Source organism: Mauremys reevesii, linkage group 10 (assembly GCF_016161935.1).
Source record: "Mauremys reevesii isolate NIE-2019 linkage group 10, ASM1616193v1, whole genome shotgun sequence".
Taxonomy (NCBI): domain Eukaryota; kingdom Metazoa; phylum Chordata; order Testudines; family Geoemydidae; genus Mauremys; species Mauremys reevesii.
In genome coordinates this window covers 16303346-16326901 of record NC_052632.1, presented here as the reverse complement: position 1 = coordinate 16326901, position 23556 = coordinate 16303346, and the positions used below count along the sequence as shown (strand labels likewise).

General features: G+C 42.5%; 1 protein-coding gene and 1 long non-coding RNA gene across 2 annotated transcripts in view; one reads left to right on the top strand and one right to left on the bottom strand.

Annotated features, from left to right (window-relative positions):
- LOC120373914 overlaps positions 1-16283 on the top strand; it is a 34781-nt gene extending 18498 nt beyond the window's left edge. The window contains exons 3-4 of the long non-coding RNA XR_005585798.1: positions 8122-8245; positions 16078-16283. This is a non-coding gene — a long non-coding RNA (uncharacterized LOC120373914). The remainder of the gene's footprint in view (positions 1-8121; positions 8246-16077) is intronic.
- IL16 (interleukin 16) overlaps positions 1-20357 on the bottom strand; it is a 46903-nt gene extending 26546 nt beyond the window's left edge. Inside the window, exons 1-6 of the mRNA XM_039492970.1 lie at positions 19979-20357; positions 9927-10063; positions 8179-8311; positions 6145-6294; positions 5062-5170; positions 1771-1913 (exon numbers count right to left, since the gene is read on the bottom strand). Of these exons, the coding sequence (XP_039348904.1) occupies positions 1771-1913; positions 5062-5170; positions 6145-6294; positions 8179-8311; positions 9927-10063; positions 19979-20344 (1038 nt within the window). The 5' untranslated portion in view covers positions 20345-20357. The remainder of the gene's footprint in view (positions 1-1770; positions 1914-5061; positions 5171-6144; positions 6295-8178; positions 8312-9926; positions 10064-19978) is intronic.
- Positions 20358-23556: the final 3199 nt, after the last annotated feature.

Below are 23556 nucleotides of genomic sequence, written 5' to 3'. Positions count from 1 at the left end.
AGGTCTTGGAGCTAAGCTTTGGTCATGCTGTGGGGACAGTGTTGCAGTGAAAGACATGGAGAGGGAGCAGCACCGAGGTTCCCTGCTACCCAGTGAAATCACTAAGAGCTGGACTAAGTTGGGGAACCCCAGAACACGGCAAGCAGCAGTGGCAGTGATGGCAGTGGCAGAGATGAGTGGTGGCAGCAAGCGGCCAGCAATGGCAGAGATAGCAGCAACTAGGGCATGGCTTGATGCCCTGCCCACCCCCATCCCCCACCAAGAGTGATGGATGGACCCATGTGAATGCACCTCTGAACTCCCGGTCTTTGCTGACTAAGGACAACCAACTGTGAGTGGGGAGCAGCGGAGGGAAAGGGGAAGGGCGAGTTGAAGGGATGTTCATTTGTTGGAGTTTCACACCACACAGTGGGAAACTGAGGCAAAGGACACCGCCCAAAGTACTGGGGGTGGGTGTTTGTTTATGGCCACATGCTTTTGAGTGGTGGTTGTGGTGTTTTCTCAAATGAATGCTTGGTTCACTTTCCTTTTTAATACAAGTTTTTCTTTTGTTATACACAGACTCAATGCTTGCAACTGGGGAGATATTGCCTCTTAGAGGTGCCCAGGGGTGGTGTTTAGTTTTCCCAGATTACTAAATGGGGACTCAAGCCACTTCTGTTTTGTATTGTTCACAGGAACCCCTAGATATTGAACCTTGTTGCTGCCGACTCCAGCTGGCAGAAAGGTTACATACATAATGAAGACTCCCTAGATGAACATTAGCACGAAGCTCATTTAAGCACTGAATCAAGTTATTATCTAATGCTACGTATGCATGAAGCTCAGCAGGGCCAGAAGCATGTGCAGGGAAGCTGAGAGTTCTGGTTTTCTACAAATTTGTTTATGCAGCGATGTGAAACTAACAGCTGCATGAGGATCTAATGTATGGAACACCCGTCAAGCATTCAGCTTCTGTGTATGTCAGGAAATGAGGCTTGATTTGTACATAAGAAGAAGCTTATTCGTGCAGTACCATAGAGAGAGAGTTAAGAATGTGACTATCTGGGAGATAGCTGTGCAGTGCCAAAAATATACTCAGTGAAAGGTACATCTCTGTCAAAACCCTGGGGACCTGAGATATGTGCAAGTTTATACAGAGTTTGTTGAAATCCATGCCCCTGTGTAAGGCTCTTCAAGGTGCAGAAGCATTGCAATTTCTAGCTGTGGCCAGCAGAGTGGATCAGCCATTCAGGGGGCCTCTTCTGCTGTCGCAGTGGCAGTGCTCTCTGCTAACTCCAAATAGACGAGAGGGCTATGGGGGTGAACAAGGAAAGGGGCAACAGCATCCACTCTCCTGTGGATCCATTGTAGCTGGAAAACATGCATCGGGGATGATCGGGGCGGCAGCTGCTGGAGAAAGGACAATGGAGGGGCTGTGCTGTCATAGAACCTTTCCTCCTTTTCTGAACCTGCACCTCACACCGTCAGTTCAGTGTGGCTTTGCGCAAGTGTGTGGGGGGGCGGGGGGAGTAGGCAGAAAATTCACCATGGGGAGATTGAGGCAGCACAAACCCTTTCACTTGGGATGGCCCGCTGGCAGGGAGCACGGCTGGAGTGACTGAGAGATGCACTGATTCATTGTATCCCTAGCGCAGTCTCCAGTGGCAGGGCCCCTAAGGTGGGAAAGCTTTGGCAAGAAAACTAAGTGCAACTTAGCTGGAGTGTTCTTGTTTGTTGAGCCTGATGAATGTAACTTTCTAGTGGTGTGTGATTTCCTGTTGCACTTACCGGACCTCTTCCTACCAAACAGTCTAGCTGTTGAGAGAGTGACTTCCGGTTACTGTAAAGAGAATGGGGCTGTCTGTCTCTATATGCTGCTGACTTCTTTGTCGCTGGGTAGTCAATTTCCCCAATCCAGTAAGGATTTACACCTACAGGAGACAGAAGGCATGACACCGTATTTTTCATGAGCATTAGCTTCAAATACTTCTGCATCAAACACTTGACCAGGTGCTCAATAAATTCTGTTTAGAAAGATTTTTCAAGTTGTAAATGTAACTGTCCCAGGCAGCGATGGGATTCCCTGAGCCACCATTAGGAACCAAACCTCACAAGCTTCAGTTGCACCCAGTGACTTCACATGATCAGCTGCTGGGCACACACAGCTAATAGAGACAGTTGTGCATGGCAGACACACAGGGCCTTGTTCAAAGACTGCCTGCTGCACACACATTCCATTCACTTTTATGCACAAGCTTCGGCATCCATAACCCTCTCTCTCCATATCAGGGGCTCGTTACAAGGGAGCAACTTAATTGCATCACATGATGCACTGAGAGCAAAATCACATTACCCCAAAGTAAAGAAGACATAGAGACAGTTATCACAGAATCAAAGGAGATACAGATGAAAAGACCTGTTAGCTCAGCCAATTCTTCCTTCTGCCAATGCAGGGTGAGACTATTACACATATTTCCCCACTTTCATTGGAAGACTATTCCACAACCTAACAGACTTCACTGTTCGGTAGATTTTTTTTAGTTGTTACAGGTTTTCAAAAGACCGTTGGTTGGATGTGTACTTTTTTCCACAGCAAAACCCTGAGCACAAGGCCCCTGGTTGTGGAAAATCTGCCCACTGATGCACCATGTCTACACCACTCTGCTCCACGTAGGGACTTGCACCCAGCCTGTGCTACCACAGTGGTGCTGACCAAGTTGTGGGGGGAGGGAGAGAAAGGAGGGGATGTGCTGACTCAGCATATCCCCAGGGCAGCCTCTGCCAGTGTAGGATCCTATGAACCCCTGACTCCAAATTCAAGCTCCATCTTTGGGAGAAACAGCTGAGGAGGACAGTGGTGCAGACACTACCTACACTTCCCCAGGGGTGAGACCCTCTAGGACACAGCAACCCCAGCTGTCTTAGAAGGGGGTAATCAGGCCCAATCACCTAATGCTAGACTATGTGTCCACAAAGGGGTTCTCCTGGCATAAGCCATAAGGAGGAAGATCAGCAGCTTGTACCCGGATGAGGATAGCATTTCTAGCTGTTACAGACTTTCACAGTTTGAATCACTGGAGTGTACTCCTGTTCATGTCACTTATGCCAAACAATCATAGGAGGCCGGAACCTGATCCAGGCTTTCTGGCTATAATAAACTGCTGCATCAATGACCACCCTCTGGCCTATGCCATGTCTGCTAGAAGGAATATGCAGTGCTGGGGGACTGGGCAGGTAATTTACCTGTTTAAAACTTTAACATGCTGCCATACAGCGTATAGGGTTGGGTTTTCTGGCTGTGTCCTGTTTCACTACCGCTACCCGTGCTATATTGTTTCTATGCCTTCACCTATGCTGTGTACAGGCACATCTGATAAGGATTTCATTTTATTACAAGCTATTTCAGCTACTGCACCTCCTCATAAAGTTTCTTTTCTGGCTGTTTATATCAATCTTTGCATTTCCAGTGTGCCCATTGCCACGGTCTCTGGACAAAAGTGAACTGTCTCCTAGAGACTCAGCTAAATTGTTGGTTTTAACTATTTCACTTGAAAGGCCATGCTGATTACACTCAATGGAAAACAGACAACAGCATTGTGAATAATCATCTCCATATGACAAAATATTTTACCAATGAAGCACATGGGGGACATGTATCACTAGTCCGTGCATTTGATTAGAGAATAGATACTGTACTCAGCCCACCTGAGTACCCTGGAACACTATTATTTTTGTTTCCAGGAATTACAACCAGAACTTGTATACAGTTATTGCAGTACAGTAGACAGTCCTCTCACGTCTCCTAAAAGACATTAAAATGCAGAAAATCTTTCATTTTTGGAAGTAAGGGCTCGGTTTTAAAACTTTATGGAGAATGATAAACTCAGACTACACTGTCAGCGAAGTAACCGTGTGTGATGTCTGTCTGTGTACAGACAAAGAAAGGGAGAGAACATCATAACGTAGTTCATAAACTCTATGTCCAGATGTCTCATTTAATGCAAACATTTAACATAACTCCTGTGCTGTAGTTTTAGTGTTAGGCTAACATTGAGTTAAAGCGACATTCCCAACATAAAACTGATACATTCAAAAATGCCACTGCCCCTATTACTAACAACACTCAAGAGTATGGAAAGATAAATAATTTTGAATATCTAATTTATTTCTCAGAATTTATGCTGCTTGTTTCCTTTTTTGCATTTTCACTCAATCTCTCGAAGGGACCTTCAAAATTGAACCTATAAATCAAGCTCATGTGCATCTTTGCACACAAACACAGTGGGTGAAATCCCAGTCCTACGGAAGTTGATGAGAGTTTTGGCATTATCTTCAGTGGAGCCAGCATACATCAAAACGTCAGACACACACTGTGTATGTGTATGCGCAAATAGCTACACAATGAAATAGGTGTGCCCATATTTGTGACTACAAATCAGGAAGGAAGAAGAACAGGAGTACTTGTGGCACCTTAGAGACTAAAAAATTTATTTCAGCATGAGCTTTCGTGGGCTACAGCTCACTTCTTCGGATGCATAGAATGGAACACACAGACAGGAGGCACACTTCTAAATTTTACCCTTTTTAAAGACTTGTTTATAGTCAGTTGCACTACCCGTTTCTCAAGTATTGGTATATGTTGTCATTGGGAATTATAACACTTAAGAGGAATGTTTAAATCTAAAATGATTTTTTTAAATTACAAAACTATTTTTGTTAATGTTAATTTTAGTAAAACTCAATCAAAGCATCCCCCCCAAAAAATAGTCTGAACCAGTTCAGGGTACCTTTAAAATATACAAAATGGTGTGCATGTCTATGTGTATACATAATTTTTATGTACAGGGATCATGACTGATAAGTTTGCATGGATATCTGAATCCATTTTTTAATACTAGCTTTTCATGCACCATGAGTCTTACAGAAGAAACTTTAGCTAAAACCCTCCAGAGTAAAGCTTGGCCACACAAAAAAAAAAAAAAAAAAAAGCTCTTTCTTTCAACATCCTGATATCATAACCTGAGAAAGTTTCATACATTTAAATTTCCCAAGAGAATATATTTCCTCTTAGAAACTTACTGGTTGAATTACTGCGAGTCCTTTGGCAGCTGGCTTTAGTGTGCAGAAAACAATTAGTTTGTATTTCCAATTTAACAGGCCTTTCATTACAGACACCTGTTGAGGATTCCTGAAAAGAGACCCAGAATATTTTAAATACAAATCTGACCAGCTATGTTTCTACTGAGAGTGCTAATCCCTTCACTAAGTGCAACAACAAAAAACATGGAAGTTAATCTCCATTTTTTTTTAAATTCTCAAAATTTAGTTTGCACAAACTTCAGCCTGGATTTTAACTTCTATCCCAGAACTTGGGGAGAAAAGCGGTTTATTTGGCATAAATGGAATGATGAGGGATGGTGGTTCTAAATGATTTCTTTGATAATGTTTCTTTCAAAACAGAAGTAATTTGTAACTTACCTGAGAACTAGTATGGAAATACATGCAGTTTAGAAGTTACATTCAGGATGCTGTAAAAAATGAGACCATCTCCCTCTTCTTCCCCCACCCCCAACAAATTTACAAGGATATTTTCATTTCTTGATAAACTCTAGATATGCTGGTCTAAATATCAGATGTGACTAGTGGTTTGGTTTTAAAGGGGCCTGATTTTTGGAGGGTAGATGATTAGCACTTTCTGAGAATCAGGCCCTTTCAAGGAGTTCCAAGACAGGCAACCAAAATCACTTTGGGGTTAAAGAGTTGGGTGTAATCATTTACTTTTCCCATCAAACTAGGAACCCCACTCTAAGCATACTTTAAAAATAACAAGTTTCATCCATCTATGAATCTAGGCAATGCAATTTATTGCAATTAATAGGATGTATTGAGCCCTATCAGTTCTAAAAGAATGATAACTGTTGGCAGTATAATCATACTATAAAAAAGTATTAATTGCATGGAACCCCCCCCCCCCCCAGTTAAATCATTGGGAAAATAGCGATGTTAAAATCACATGTATGTGACAAACTATCACTTTGCATAAAAAGCCAAGCCAATTTTACTCAAGGGAACCTTGCAGGGGTTGAGGAGGCCACAAAATGGTATAGGAGCAGGGTCTATATGTCATAAGATGTCGAGAGCCAACAAAAAGATGTAACTTACTACCTGAAGTCTAGTTTTAGTAGAGCTGTTTGGAGGTATCCTATCACAGTGAGCCAATGAATGATAACTTTCCTCTTCAGCAGCAGGTGGCGCCATTGCCAAATCATAAAAGAATACGTCTTCTTTCCGGCTTGCTTCCCCTAGTGAATTCTTTAGAATAAGAAGCACAAAGAAGAGTCTGAAGGGTGCGTTGCGAAACTGATTTTATAGCTTTTGGCTAAGCAGCCAGTTCCAGAATCTCATTTCAAAAATGTTTTCTATTCACTTTTAGTTTTGTTTTTCAGCCAACGTAATGTATGTTTTAAAGTGCACCGTGGGGCCTACCCTGGCTGAGGCTGTTGGGTGCTACCACAATATCAATGTTAAATATAGTCTGCCTTATAAATCAGAAGTCCTCTTTGATTTTGAAAGGAAAAATAAACAAACTCCTGGTTAAAGTCTAACAGCCCTCAGGGTGCGGGACAATGTACAGGATGAAGATGCTAAAAAGAGGCACACTCTGGGCAGGACTGCAGGCTTCAGCTCTCATTCTCTAACTAATCCTGTACTGGCTATGTGAGTTTCCCGGGCTCTAGATAACTGAACTTTTTTTTTCCCCATTAACATTTAGGTCCCAGTCCTGCAATGAACACCTATGCAAACACCATTGACTTCAAAGGGGCTCCACGCAGATGCAAGGCAGGGAAATACCCCATGGAACTCACTGCAGGAATGGTGCCTTAGGGCTTGTCTACACAGTGCTTCAGTCTGTACTAGCTGGGTATAAATTCTAGTGCAGTGGTTCTCAAACTAGGGCCGCCGCTTGTTCAGGGAAAGCCCCTGGCAGGCCGGGCCGGTTTGTTTACCTGCTGCGTCCGCAGGTTCGGCCGATCGCAGCTCCCGCTGGCTGGGGTTTGCCATCCCAGGCCAATGGGGGCCGCAGGAAGCGGTGTGGGCTGAGCGACGTGCTGGCCGCCCTTCCTGCAGCCCCCATTGGCCTGGAACGGTGAACCGCGGCTAGTGGGAGCTGCGATCGGCCAGACCTGCGGACGTGGCAGGTAAACAAACTGGCCCAGCAGGAGCTTTACCTGAAAAAGCGGCGGCCCTAGTTTGAGAACTAATTGGCCTGGGTGCACCCTGCTGGCGCACACTAAAAGCTCCCTAGTCTGCGTTAATGTAGTCCCGTTTCAGACACTACTACCTTAATGTGCACTAGACTGTGTCCAGTACCCGCTGTCGTCATGTAATTTTTGCCAATATGCCATTTGCTTTTATCAAAAAGTGAATGCCCTGTCCAACCATTTATTCTGAGTCTCTCCTACAAATTATGGAGGCAGGGTTTTAATTTAAATGAATACATTTATGTAAAATGTAATAAAGCTCTGGCTTCATTTTTTTTTAATGCCTTTACACTATATGGCAGATTACTGGGCAAGCAGCAAGGACTAAATTAGGGAAATACAACCTGCACCCTCAGATGTGTGCTTTAGAGTAGATTCAAACCCTGAGATCTGGATCCAAATGGCCCGCCCACAAAAAAAAATCAAAGGGCTTCCACTGAAAAAGGGCTTGTTTGTAATACTCCTTCCTCACTGTCCTATGAGTGCTACCTCGTGCTCTCCAATCCCCACGGCAAACCCTAGCACTCTGTAGCAGTGGGTCCCACAGCTATAGAGCCTTGGATCCAAACTTGGTGGGTCCTGGGCCCTTTCCCAGCCCAGGTCCTGGGTTCATGGATCTTCCCTTCATCCACTCCAGCTTTGGTCAGTTTGTACATAGAAAACACCCAGTGGGTGGGATATGTGCTTATGAAAGGAGTGATTGTATAGTCCCAGCTAGAATTTCCAAGGGCTGATGGCTCCCCATAGTCTCTGTTTGTCCTGGAAGACTTACACTGAAGGTTAGCAGACTTAGACCACATGAGGTTTTGGGGTTTGTCAAGAAGAGAAAAAACAAATGTTCCAGATGTTCAGTGCACTGATTCCTCTTGTCTTTCAGGTAAATGCTGTTGAACTGCCATGGAGATGTGGGGTGGGGCACAGCCCTCACACTTACCTTGCTAGCAATCACCAAATTCACCAGGCCTGTTGCTGACTGAATGAGAGATTCAGCCTCTTTGCTGGTGAGCTCTTTAAGTGATTGTCCATTTAGTGTTAACAATTCATCCCCTGGGCTTAGACGACCATCCCTTTAAAAAAAACACACACACAGTATTTCAGAGCCAAAAACAATACAGCATAATTGAGATTGTTCTTGGTGTCTCGCCCGCAAAGGAGCCACATGAAATCTCTCCTTTCCCCTGCCACCTTGAACACCCTGATGGCTACAATCACAGATGACTCCCTGCTAGCACTCCTTAGTGCACAAGTATCAGAGGGGTAGCTGTGTTAGTCTGGATCTGTAAATGCATGCATCCGACGAAGTGGGTATTCACCCACAAAAGCTCATGCTCCAATACATCTGTTAGTCTATAAGGTGCCACAGGACTCTTTGCTGCTTAGTGCACAAAACATCCCAAAGACCGCCCTCTTCCCCCACCAGTCTAAGCTGTGCAGAGCACTGTATACTGTGCTCTCTTAAGAGAACTCAGGGCCATAATGTCTTCCAGTACTTCTGCTAGCATGGTGGCCCTTACCAAGGGCTATTAAAAAGAGGACACCATAAATCTTGTACAATGCACAAGCTAGCATCTTTCTAATCAATGATTTAGATAATGCATAGAGAGTGCACTTAAAAAGTTTGCGGACGATACCAAGCTGGGAGGGGTTGCAAGGGCTTTGGAGGATAGGATTAAAATTCAAAATGATCTGGACAAACTGGAAAAATGGTCTGAAGTAAATTGGATGAAAGTCAATAAAGACAAATGCAAAGTACTCCATTTAGGAAGGAACAATCAGTTGCACACATACAAAATGGGAAATGACTGCCTAGGAAGGAGTACTGCAGAAAGGGATCTGGGGGCCATAGTGGATTGCAAGATAAATATGAGTGAAAAGTGTAAACGCTGTTGCAAAACAAGTGAACACTATTCTGTAATGTTGTAAGCAAGACACAAGAAGTAATTTCTCCACTCTACTCAGCATTGCGACCAGTTCTAGGTGCCACATTTCAGGAAAAATGTGGACAAACTGGAAAAAGTCCAGAGGACAGCAACAAAGATGATTTAAAGGTATAGAAAACATGACCTCTGAGGAAAGATTGAAAACATTGGGTTTGTTTAGTCTGGAGAAGAGAAGGCGGGGTCGGGCGGACGATAACAGTTTTCAAGGACATAAAAGGTTGTTACAAGGAGGAGGAAGAGACATTGTTTTTGTTAACCTCTGTGGATAGGACAAGAGACAATGGGCTTAAATTGCAGCAAGGGTGGTTTAGGTTGGACATTAGGAAAAACTGTAACAAAGCACTGGAACAAATTGCCTAGGGAGGTTGTGGAATCTCTGTCATTGGAGGTTTTAAGAAAGGGTAGAGAAACGTCTGTCAGGGATGGTCTAGCTATTACATAGTCCTGCCTTGAGTTCAGGGGATTGGACCAGATGATCTCTCGAGGTCCCTTTCAGTCCTACACCTCTATGATTCTATAATCCTTATTTGCAATTAACATTGAGAAGAGTTAGAGCAGAGCATGGCTGCATCTTTTATTTCTAATATGTGTAACCATTTCTTCAGCTCAGTGCAATGTAAGATGTTTCCTGTGCATCACTGCGTTCCTTTGTATTTAAGATCTTAAAGTGCAGCTAGTGTCAGAAGATGGATCCTGCAAAAACCATCAAGTTAGTCCATAATAATAATTATAAACCAAGTACCTGTGGGCAGCACCCCCATTGATCACCTGGCTGACTGTGAACCCTTTCCCAACAGAAGTGCAGTTGGGGGTTCTCGAGACTCGGATCCCCAGGCCATCATTCCCAGTGGCTATACAAAGCCTCCAGATGCAGCCATCCTGGTTCAGGAAGATGAAGACAAAAACTCTTTATTGCGTCAAAGTATATTTGTTATTTACAGTTTGATTTTTTTTTAAAAAAAAAAGCATCCATTTTCTTGGTCCTAGATCCAGATTATGTCTAAGCACAAGAAAAGTAGAAGCTGAATGCAGCTCACTTGTGAGTAGATGCTGTTGTGTGAGACAAACATGTCAACCAATTCTTCTCCATGGGACTGCAATGGCTTCTGATTACCATAGGAAAAGATTATAGTACGATGTGTTTTGCCATGAAGAGGCAAGAGAGCAGTTGACAGATTTTTGACAATAGGGATGTGTGAGTTTTTTGCCCATGCCAACTGGAAGGGAAGGGAGAGACAGAAATAATAAGTTAAATATGCTAGGACACATTTATACTTGAAGTCAGTGGAGTATTTTTCCCTCTGTTTTATTGATACAGTTAAGTGTTTTCTCCTTACTACGTTACAAGTGGTTAATGGTCCTGAAAGAAGTAGCCACCCACCCCGGGGGGAAGAAAAGAAAAAGAATGAGAGATTGAATCCCAGTAATACGTTATAATATTCAACCGCTAGCGGCAGTAGAGTTAAACTGCCATTTTTATTTTGTTAACTTGGCTTTATGCACTGCTAAGAAACTCATGCCAATACAAGGCCAAATTTTGCCTATAGAAACATACATGAAAGTCACTCTTGCTTCCAAAAACTGATGTTGGAACATAAGGTCTGGTGAGATTCTTGCACTAGGTTCATGGCCAAATACCTACAGCCTGGTAAAGCTTGTGCAGTTGGCAGTGCCATGGGCTGGGACAGCTAAGGATAAAAGTGGTAGTGGCCGTATGGTCTGAGGAGGTGCCCGAACAATGTTTCATTTTATATTCAGAATTCAGGCTTGGATCTTGCAAACCTTTTCTCACAGAAATACTTATTCCCATGAATAGCCCCTTTGAAATTAACAGAACTGCTCACATGAGCAATGATTCTTCGTACAAGTCAGGGCTTACAGCGTTGAGCACTTAAATTTGGAGGATTTTATTTTTTGACACGTTGGGGCAAATTTTCAGCCAGTCTCAAGCTCCACTCTATTCAGAGACACCTCCTCCCATTGAAACCCACATGTGGGTTCCCCAACTTGTGTACAGGTCTTAGATCTCCATCCCGCAAGGAGAACTGCTTGATTCCCAGTTGAGTTAGTGGAGCTCCATGCAGGTGGACTCATGGTTTTCTTTGCAAGATCAGAAGCTTAGATTGTAAATTCTTTGGGGGCCGGAATGATCTCAATATGTGTTGTCCACATATGCAATGGGGACACTATCCTGACTCAGATTTCAAGGCAGGCGCTACTGTTATTTAAATGCCAAATAATAATAATAAGAGGTGGTTTGGATATTTTTCTGGGCACAATCATTTGTATGCATTAAATCAGTGAGAATGCAAAAATGGAAGCTAGCTCTGTTGTGTGTCTCACAAATACTAGAGAACAGCTATAATTTTTGTTTTAAATCCCCTTTTTTAACCCCATCAGGCTTGGTTAATTTTCAGTTTAGCTCTTTCTGTCAAACACATTAGAAATTAGTTTTTGTTGGAGGGATGTGTAGCAATTCGTATGTGTTTGTCGTCATTTTCAGTTTTGAGTTCCGGATATAGATCATTATATTAATATCCAAGTTATAGCAACATGACATAAAAGCTGACCTTTAAAAAATAAATATTAGACTGGCCAATGTTACAGCAGCCAATTTGTTTGGGCTTTGCTCTTTAATGTCTTATTTCCTGTCTCATTTATTATTTTATATATAAAAATGCTCTGCTAGTGCTTCCAAGAGCAGAGCAGTTATTAGTTCTGCCCCTTTCTTTAATGTGTCCTGTTGGTTTTGTTAGGTGACTCATAGTTCCAGGCCTGGCAAATGTAGAGAACTTGTTAAAATCAAGTTGGCAGGTTTGCTGGGTGGGCAGGGGGTTCCTCCTAGGGCACCTGACCTAGTCGTTACTGGAACGTATGTTTATTGCATATTGGTTGCCAGTGAATAAAAAAAATCTTTCACTTATAGGCAGCTTTGCCATACAGCGCTTAATGAAGCTGGTGAAACATGTATTTCACATCTGTTCACATTTTATTGACCCCAAGCATGCAAATAAAATGAAGGCCTTTCAATAGTGCACTGTTAGTAAGATTAGATTTAAGCAAAAAATCTCAGTCTGGAAGAAAAGTCTGAATCAAACGAGTATCGCAAGAACCTTTTGGAAACTTTTGTGTCTAGATTCAGCTGATCTTTCACGCTTTTCATTTTGCAACCAATTTTCTTCATTCTTTTCATGCCAAAGGCCAAATCTCAGGATATTTTTTTCTCTGCCATTTCGGAGATTTCCTTTTCTGTCATTTTCTTATTAGACGTTTCTAGTTGAGAATCCTGTCTTGAAACATCTCCTTCCAGATGCTGTTTTGAAATAAGAGTAACCACGACTTCACTGGAAACACTTTTGTGCACTCCGAACGTAACTCTCAATAGTTAGATTGTTTGAAATGAAATACATGGCTGCACATGGATGGTTCAAGGAAGGTCGGGTAATCACTTAACCTGACATATGATGATAACCTGATTGACTCTGTTTAAAAAACAGTAATAACAATATAACAGTGAGTGCAACTATTAGGCTTCTGTATCCTGCTGAATGCTAAAGAGCTGTGATTTCTGAGTCAATGACCGATTAAGAGAATAGAGCCATTCTGAATTTTCTTCCAGAGAAATTATATTGTGTCAGTTTTGAAAAATAGGGCCAGAGGCCTCGCTGATGTAAATCAGCAGAGCTCCATTGATTTTGATATGTTCAGTTGAGGAACTGGCCCTTTAAAAACTTTTAGACAAAATTCCATTTATTTTCCTAGCATCTGTCTGCAAATTCCCTTTGCAATTAATAAAGGTACCAGCTGGTACCTGTGAAAAATCCATGGGCTAGTGGAACTGTGCCATTGGAGGTGGCCGCCCTACTCCTTCTCTCTCTGTTTTACCACCTTCTTCCCAATTGCCCTCCTTCTCGGTAGTGAAATTATGAGATCAGTGGCACATGAATTAATGGGATGATGCAACAAGTGGGGCATGGAATTCAGGTTCCCACAAAACCCTGGCTATAGCTAGTTGATGGATAGAGAGACAGGTAAACAGATCACGCAGTACAAATCGGTCTATTCATCAGCTATCCTTAGCCATGTTTTTTTTCTGGGAACCTGCCCCACCTGTTGTATCACCCACTTCCTACATGTCACATCACTCAGCAAGTTTAAGAGGGAACCTGTCTCTGATCTCACAGTCCCATTTCTGGGAAAGGCAGAAGGAAGAGGATGGAAAGAGAGAGAGAGAGCACACATGAAGAAAGTGAAGGAATAAATACAGCCTCCCTCCCAACCAACCTTGTCTGGCTGTCATGCCATACCCCTGTTTCTGAGACATCACAGTCTTCTGCCATGGAAATCGTCCCATCACAAAGAATGGGTCAAATCATCCTCTTCTGGAAAATGGGAAGTTAACAAAAAATATACCAGGATGATGATGATGATGCAGAAAAAGTGAGTTATTTTTTCTCTCAGGCATGAGAGATCGAGGGCCACATGGAAGAGGCCAGGGGTATGGTTCTGCAACCACACGGAGCTCTATGATCCACTGACAATCCTGACTCCAGTCTTTTGGTGGTTGGGCAGAAAACCTGCCCCTCAACATTGTACGCTGTCCTGGATACCCTCTCTCCCTGAGTAGCCTTATTGCCATGGCTACTGTTACAGTGATTGGGTGTTACATGCCACTGCCCAACATGGGTGAGGGTGAGATGTGCAAGAGAAGCCACATATCATCATGTAGTGCAGCCAGAAGGGAATAAACTAGATGGGGATTACTGCTTAAAATTGCTTGCTACAGTGGATGTCCCTGGTCCCACCCATTCCTCCCCATGACTGACTTTGTCTCTGATTTCTCAGTAGCCCTATCAGATATACCCTCCTTCCACAACTTTTGCCTCAGTGTCAGTGCATCAAGTGTCATCAAGAGCAGAGAAGCTATAAAGCAGATCTTCTTATTTACACACCAGCATCCTTACTGTTTGGTGCACACATGAAAAGCCAGGAAGTTACTTTGAGCAGCACATGACAGGCGAACGCATTCAGATTGGCGCATTCTTTCCCAGTGATCATCCTGCTCAGGGTAACTTCTTATAGGCTACCAGCCTTTGGCTTGACATTCCATTTTCTTTGTTATTTTTTTAGCCAAGGTCACAGTAGCTTGAGTCATCTGCACTTCTAAGTATTGGATGTGTTGAAAGATCATAGCACACCCAGTAGAACTTACTTAACAAAATCCTTAACTTTTGTGACACATAGAAAGAGAATTCCAATGAGTGAGAGAGGTCAAAATAGCCCCTATCACTAGCCTCCCAAAGCTGCATTTTCAGACAGCTACCGACCAGCACAATAATATTTAATGCTCTTAGGATTCTGTTGTCTGACATCAGAGATTCACCAATGCTAGACTTTAAGGCCAGAAGGGCCCCTTGCGATAGTCTAGTCTGACTTCCTGCATAACACAGGCCATAGGATTTCTCATAGGACCCATCCAGATGAAGATTGAGATGCCTTCCTTTCTTGGTGAATACTGTTAAGAATACTCTGAATACTGCCAGACTATTCTTGCCATGAGAGTCGATCAAAAATAAAAAAGATTATGTAGGCATCTAGAAGATCTGGAAAGCATTTTCATTCCATGGCTTTTCCAAATGGACCAATTTTCATTTTCCAGACAACTTTTTGTATGGATGTATATTTTTATAGTGATATAGGGAAGTTTGTCTCAGACAATATCAAACTCACTTAGAACATAGCTTCATGCCAACTACAGAGTAATCCAGTGGTTCTCAAACTTTTGTACTGGTGACCGCTTTCACATAGCAAGCCTCTGAGTGCGACCCCCAAAAAATTAAAAACACTTTTTTATATATTTAACACCATTATAAATGCTGGTAGCAAAGCGAGGTTTGGGGTGGAGGTTGACAGCTCGCGACCCCCCAGGTAATAACCTCGCGACCCCCATTTTGAGAATCCTTGGAGTAATCAGTGAGGGACCTTTGTTTCACCCCAGGTCCATCTACCCATTGGGAACATAGAATTACATACACCCCAGTTTAATCACTGAGCATGCAATCTGAAATTATTAACACTTTATTTGCTGGGTTAAAATAATCCCCAAAATGCATACTGGGGACTAACCGTGCTTTGAATGTTCCTCCTTGAAAGCAAAGGCAAATGAGTTAGAACCATAATGTAATCAGAATGTCAGAACCTCTCCATGATCTTTTCAGTTTGAATTTACATCAAAGTATTTGTTTATTTTCATAAGCAGAATAAGTGTCCCATAGTGAAACTGTTACACAAGTTACAGTTCCCGGGATTCATTTGAAACTCAGCCACCCAGTATCAGTTATCAGAATTGTCACAGTAGACCGAAAATGTTGTGACTTTGCTTAGAAATCAGTTATGAAGCAAACCTAATACACAGCACTCTCTGCTACTTTATAATAATACACATGTCAGCGTGGTGAAGACTATGCAACCTCACACGATTGTTGCTTTAATGGTACAAATCACTAAGGTGGAACTAGGAGAATCTACACTGGCACAAGTCATTTGTTATACTAGCACCAGTGTCTGCCCCAGGGGTTGCACTGGTGTGGCTACATCAGTATCGCCACACTGGAACAAAAAAAAATGTCCTTAGTTGCATTGTGCTCAATTTCTGTTTGTTAAATAAGAGCAAAGTAGTAGTAGTATTCTCCTTAAACTCTGAGGATAGGACAAGAAGCAATGGGCTTAAATTGCAGCAAGGGCACTTTAGGTTGGACATTAAGCAAAACTTCCTGTCAGGGTGGTTAAGCACTGGACTAAATTGCCCAGGGAGGCTGTAGAATCTCTATCATTAGAGATTTTAAAGAGCATGTTATCTAAACCATCCTTACAGGTGTTTGTCTAATACTTAGGGCTGGTCTTCACTACGAGGAGATGGATGCTGCTGCAATCGATGCAACAGGGATCAATTTAGTGGGTCAAGTGAAGACCCGCTAAATCAACCGCAGAGCCCTCTCTGGTCAACCCCGGTACTCCAGTTCTTCAAGAAGACTAAGGGAAGTCGACTGGAGAGCGCCTCCCATCGAAGCAGTGCAGTGAAGACACCGGGGTAAGTTGACCTAAGCTACGTCAACTCCAGCTAAATTATTCACGTAGCTGGAGTAGTGTAACTTAGGTTGACTTACCCCAGTAGTGAAGACAAGCCCTTAGTCCTACCATGAGCACAGGGGACTGGACTAGATGACCTCTCAAGGTCCCTTCCAGTCCTATGATTCTATGATTATGGTGCAAGTCACATACAATTCTCAGGGTCTTTGTAAGCTGTTAGTGTGGCCCTCCAGACCACAACAAACAAAACAAGCCACGTCTTCCAGAGATCAGAAGTGTTGCCTTAGTTTCCACACTTCCATCTATTCACAGCTGCTCTCCTTTGACAAGTGACAAAGACCCTTATAGTACTGCTATTATTCTTGTTACGATCACTGGTTATCAAAATTATTTCTATGTAATATGTAAATGATAGCTGTAATCAGATCATGGCACTTCCTATGATATGTATTGTGTCGATACATAGAACTTGCCAAGTATTTGCAACAAGAGTACCTGAAACTGGTTGCCTGAAATAAAGTGATGCTGGAAACACTGTGTAATTTAATCACAGTATGAACACTAGTGAATCGTACACAATTAACAGGGTAAGGCTCAGACAGGAGCATGAATTCGTCCACTGCTGGGCGTGGAAGGAACTGCTTTTTGAGAGTTCAGTGCTCTGGATTTCCATCTACATCTGGCACATCTGTATGCAATGAACAGTAAATCATTTAATATTATTTTAACAACTTCTCCTCTCCAGCGAACACCCTCAGTAGGTCTTTGTGGAGGGTGTTCGCACCTTCAGTATCATGGGCAGTAGGCAGTGGTGAGCTGGAGCGGGTTCCCACAGGTTCCCAAGAACCGGTTGCTAAAATTAGACCTCCATGGAGAACCGGTTGTTAAAGGGCCAGGGGGTGGACAAAGAATTCTGGTCCATGGGCCGGACCATCCTGTTGCTCCCAGGATTCCCAGCTGGGGAGGCTGAGGCTACCCCAGCCCTTCCCCCACTTCCCCCCAGCTGCAGCGTGGCCAGCCACCAGCATCAGTTGGGCAGCTCAGCTGAGCTCCGGAGTTGCTTTGAGCTGCCAGCAAGGTAAGGGGGGAGGGGGCTGCAAGCTCTAGGGCTGCTGCGGGGGCAAGTGGGGCAATTTGCCCCAGGCCCTGCAGGGGCCTCCGGCCCCACAAGTATGTCTCCGCCTGCCCCAGCCTCTCCCCCGATCCCCCCCCTTAAATCAGAACTTTTTATAGGGAACCGGTTGTTAAAATTTTGGCAGCTCATCACTGGCAGTAGGCATAGGGCTGAAGGTATTGCCAGGCAAAAAACTGATGGACTAACGCAATAGTCTGGCACAGCTGTGTGCCCCAGTAATGTCACAGAAAAATGGATTCTGATTCCCTGAAATGAGAATGGGCCGTGCATTGACCAGTGAATTTCTGCAGCTGATTATAGAGAGGAATAGAGAGCCTGACACACGGGGACCTGAAGAAAATCACCAACTCTTCTGGATGTTTGAGGAGAGAGGTTTTAAGAGAGGGCCAAGGGCTCTCTAATACATGCTGCACGAAGGAGCCAGTTATGACAGACCTGTGTGACATAGAGGGGATGTACCAATCACTTCATTGCATATTGCAGAGCCTCAGCAAGATGACAGAGAAGGGAGATCAAAGTACATGATGCCAGCATCTCTGCGCTCATAGGAGGAAAAATGAAGACTTGATGGCATCACCATGATTCCACCCTGTATACAGAAGGTTAACAAGTGCCACTAGGGAACACTTACATTGTTAAAGATGAATTAATGTGTAACTGTTCTCCAGCGGCAGTAGCTAACCTGACTACTGTAAATTCAAGGCACCTGGATTCTCTGACTTAACTATCTTTGGTAAAACGGTGAGCAGTCATATGCTGGTGAAGCTGGTAGCAGTTATTGGAACTCGGAGTGCTTTGGGTTTGTGGATGGACAAGCTGCAACCTCTGACACGCACATGAGGTGGGCGGGAGGTAGGGAGGGATAGCTCAGTGGTTTGAGCATTGGCCTGCTAAACCCAGGGTTGTGAGTTCAATCCTCAAGGGGGCCATTTAGGGATCTGGGGCAAAAAATCAGTACTTGGTCCTGCTAGTGAAGGCAGGGGGCTGGACTCAATGACCTTTCAAGGTCCCTTCCAGTTCTAGGAGATAGGTATGGCTCCTATTATTATTAGAATGCACTGTGCAAGGAAGATAGAGAGGAATCCTTTGGCTGGCAGAGGCCAGCAGCCTCCTTTCATTTGCAGAGTGAGATCACCAGCCAGAATGTGGAATGTTTCCAAGCTGGAGGAAGGGTGTGGTTTTGCAGAGCTCCATTGTGATTGTGTGTCTTTTGGGGCTGACTCAATTTGTCATTTTTTTTCTTTCCGTTGGAATGCAGTAGAAGGCAGGGGGGAGGGCCTCCATTTTGAGACTGAAATGTTGCGCACTATATTCTCCTGAATCCCTTTTTGTCAAGTTTGGGCTATGTGCTGTGATTATTAGAGAGAAGCTCAAGCGGCATGATGTAGATTTGGATTCAGAGTTTGAACACCATAAATATTAGTTGATATTTGGATATGAAGTTTTGATTTGAGCCCATCGCTAAAGAAGATATGCAAAAATGAATGGAAGGAATATTTAATACGAAGGAATCAGTTCCCTCATACAGGACAATATTTGCATTGCTAATATGAATATGATGTAATAGGTATTAGGATACCATGGAGGTCACCAGCTATAAATTACCTAGGTATTGTGACGGGGCAAGGCCAGATAGCTACAGTAAAGTAATGAGGAACAGGTATGTTAGCCCCAGGCAAAACAAATCCCTGGTACCATGGTAACCAAATGGCAGTTGCTCCAGGTTAATCAAGACACCCGGGGCCAATTAAGATCCTTCTAGAAGGCAGTGGAGACAGCTACATTGATTGGGACACCTGAAGCCAATCAAGGGCTGGCTGGAACTAATTAAAAGCCTCCCAGTTAGTCTGTGAGGTGTGCGTGTGAGGAGCTGGGAGCAAGAGGCGCGAGGAGCTGAGAGTGAGACTGAGCACAGCAACAATATACAACACTTTAGGACAGAAAGTGATGAAATATGCAGCATCCAACTGAAATTGTAGAGGGGATTTATTATAGGTGTCCAGAATGTAATCACTCAATTTGAAAAATGGCCAGAATGGTGGGGTTACTACATTTCCTCTTCATAAAAGCAGCATCAGTTTTTTAATGACCAGAGGTACTTAGGGTCTCACTTTTATATCTATTAAGAAGGTGACATCTCTAGCAACATAGTCTCTAGCACTCTTCAAACTCAGACAGATCATAGTTTCCTATAGTGCTAACCCAGCTGCACCTCACTTAGCTTGTAATATCTGACAAGATCACTGTTTAAAAATGGTCTGTACTGTAATGACAGCTTTCTATTATGACAGCTGATCTGCTGCATTCCCGATAGAGTGCACCTGCTGTGCTGCTGAATGCACTGAGTAGGGTTTAACATTCCACTGACTTCAATGGCATGTCAGTCAGCAGAGTGCAGTGGAGAGACCCTGTAGCCCAAGAGGGAGTGTAATACATTTTGTATGCTATTTATGTGGAGTTGGAACACTGCTGCCTCATGATCTCTGAGAATCAGTGGGGTGTCTTCTGTGCCCTGAGATTCATGAAACCATTGTAACATGAAATAAAAAAAGAGTCAGTGAATTGCCTACCTGGATGAAGAACTTTCTTCTCATATTCTTGCAGCTCTCACTTGCATCATCTTTGGACTGGATCACGTTGGTGATCACAAGAGGATAAGGAGTGCTGTTATCCGGTTCTGAAGTGCACAGCACTTGTAGTCCAGGACAACTGTCAATTTCCTCTTGATCCCAATTGGTAGAAATCTCAATGGGATCAGGGCATTTCTCATCTGGACTCGACCCATCATCAGTATTCTTGGCATTACAGAGTATAAGTGATCTTGAAATGGAGCGAAACTTTTTTGATTTCCTACTCCCAACGCTGCTCTGTCGATCCATCTTCAGTGAGCTGGTGATGCTGCCCTTTTTCCTCTCGTGTTCCCATTTATGTGGCATGACAGCGCCAATAACTTTCTCTAGTCCTCAGCAGCTAAATATCTTCCTGGAAGAGAAATATAAAAAGTGAGTTATAATTTGCCTCGTCCTATTTCCCCTCCCAATAACCTACACTACTGAAAAGTTGTGATGAACAAACTGAGTCAACAGAGTCTTTCAGTCTGCTAACAACCATGTGATGTCTTATGACTTGCAGCGTTTATTTCTGAGCAGTGCTGTACTAAATTCTCCTTCACCTTTTCATTCTCTTCCCATGCTCTCCAAGCACAGAGGAGTGCTTTTAACAAATGTTTTTGAGGCTTCCCTTGTGTTGCTTCTTCCTAGTTTCTGCTGAATTTGCAGGATGAAATCCCAAATTGAAAAGAAGATACACAAAAGCACTGTTCTATCCTTCAAACTCACATAGAAGGAGAGGCTCTGCTTGGAGCCTGATTTATGAAAGCATTGTAATTCAAATAGGATTAATCAAATTGTTAAGGTTAAATTCTCTGCCTGGCACATCTGACTTGTAAGTGGTTTAGCTAAAGTAGATCTTGGCCATGAATAAGGAAGGAATGTCAGGCTGGAGTGAAACACATACCTTTGGCCAGCTAAGCCCACTTAAAAGACTGTGTTTAATTGCAAAAGAGAGATCCATTGAAGCCGTTTAGATGGGAATACCTGATTAAGGATTGAACCTCAGAAAATAATACAACTCCAGCGTATTAATGCAAAAATAACTCATTAAAGGAATTATTTTTTCCACTGTATGTTTCCGCGTACCAAATCAAAATAAAACAGAGCAGAAATCCCACAGAGTAGCAATATGACATAAAATTGGTACTTTATAAAATGAATATTAAGTAAAGGAATAAGCATATTAGAAAAATTAAGAAAAACTAGTCAAATTTTCAGCATAACCATTTTCCATCATAAAATGCAAGTTAGTTGAAATTGAAATGGTTTTCAGGAGCATATTGATTTTTGATGGGTGAAAGTTTAAATGAATCATTCTGACGTTCTCATTTCATTTTGATAACATTGAAACATTTTGTTTTAACTTTATCATATCAAGTAATTTCATTTATACTTTTATAGTATATCACAGTATTAATTTGAATAGTATATTTAAAATTATATATTTATTGTTATATATTATTATGTTTTGACATTATCTAAATGAAATGTGTTTACCTTACTGAAACTAAATGATTTTACATGATTGAAATAAAATGTTGCTGATCCTAAATTTTTTGGCATTTCCCATTTCACAGAAAATTTTGACTTTTCATTCCAATTCTGAATGAAAACAAATTTTGAAATGTAGGAATTTCCTACAGAACAGAAATTCTGTTTTCTGGCCAGCTCTAGTAAGAAAGTTATGCAATTATACAGGGTTTATTCCTCCTGTTTTTATCTTCCTCTTGCTCTGTTTATTAAAATGTACAGGTCCGGGAAAGTTATGGAATGTAGCTTATGTTAAATTGAAAAGCATATTTAAAATAAATCTTTTCAAGTCTGTAGCTTGACCCATGCAATTTACACAATATGCTTTAAACTGGGATTTCTTTCTCTCTCTTTTAGTGACTCTAGTGCTGGTTAAAGTTGTAAAACTGGCTGGAATATCTGGTTAGGGCCAGAACAGGTACATCCTGACCAGGAAAAAAAGTGCTGAGAGAATGGTTCAATCTCTATGTTCCATTCAGGCCTTAGTATCTGAGAGTGCTAGCAAAGGTGCCAGGTAATGCTAATTATGATGTGATGAGTTGAGGATTTTGTTGGACATTTTTAAAAATAATGAAATGTTCTTATGAATGTTTAATAGCACAAAGATCACGGACAGTGCAATAAAGCACAGAAAATGTATGCACAGGGAGATGATACTGTGGGAATGCTTCTCAGAGGGCTCAGCTTCACTGTTTACAAGCACAAATTGCACTTGAAAAAAAGGTGCAAAATTTGCACCTATGTCTTTTGTGTCAGCAAATGAATTATGGGTGTAAGTCATAAGTTGCATGTTACAACTGAGATTTCTACCCACAGCTCTGTTGGCGATGCAAAAATGTGAGTGCAAATTTTGCACAGGCAAATTGCAGCCGCAAAAGAGAGACCAGCCACCTGAAAATTATAGGCTTGTAGATTTTACACCAAGCCAGCTCCACTGTATAATAGAACTCTACAAGACAGCCTCAGAATTATATTCCTGTCCTCTACCGCTCCGGCAAATACCCATAGAAACCAAACCAAACACTGAGGAAAAGAAGGAAAAATGAATATGGTAATGTGTAATAGAGAACCTGAGCAAAAGACCTATATGATGAGAAATATGTAGCTGCTAGAGGAGTACAAGACCCCATCTGCATCAAAGTTTGTTTAATTTTGTAAAAGAAAAACAAACACTGCACATAGCCTTTTCATGAGAAGCAAAGAGGTCCCTTTATCCATCATTGAGAAGTATGCTAATACATATGGTGCCTTGAAGAGGTTCAGGCATTTTGATAGGTGATACTCTTTTATAAGAGTTTAGGATAATTTATTTTCTATCATAGTAATAATAATATCTTTCTGCTTCATAGTGTCTTTCATCCAACTGGATCCCAGAATACTTCGCAAATTACATACTAGCACTAGGTGAGAGATTTTCCAAAGGAACGTTCTTCCATCAGAAAATGCCGACTCATTGAAATCAGAATGTTGTGTTGGAACGTGTCGATTTCAATGCAAATTTTTATGGAAACCTGCCTGGTTTCCTGCCAGCTCTTCTGCCCACCTCCCAGCTCCTTGGCAGCTCTCCTGGTGTACTGGCACAGAGACTGGGCTCCCTGGGCTTCCAAGCTCTCTGGTTTCAGTTTTGAAGGAATCTTTCAACATCTAATCCTAATGCAGGGCTGTACCTCCCAGCTCTGCAATCATACAATGCTGTACCTCCTCTAGTTTCCTTTTTTTGTTGAATGGAATCCTTCTCTCTGAAAAATCCCAGTACCTATCTCCTCTTATTACTCATAGTTTTATCAAAAAGCTGAGTGAAGTTAACAAGGGTCTGGTCAGTTTCAGGGATGCTATTCAGAGGTGTACATTAATGAAACTGACAAGAATCATGATCATTTCAGTTAGCAGCTGCTTGGGAAAACTAGAAGCCAGGCAGAGAGAGGTACTGGGGTTATTCATAGAGAAGGCTTCCCCAGGCTCTGAGCTACAAGGAGTGTGGGGAGCTGGCCCTGGAAATCTTTGAA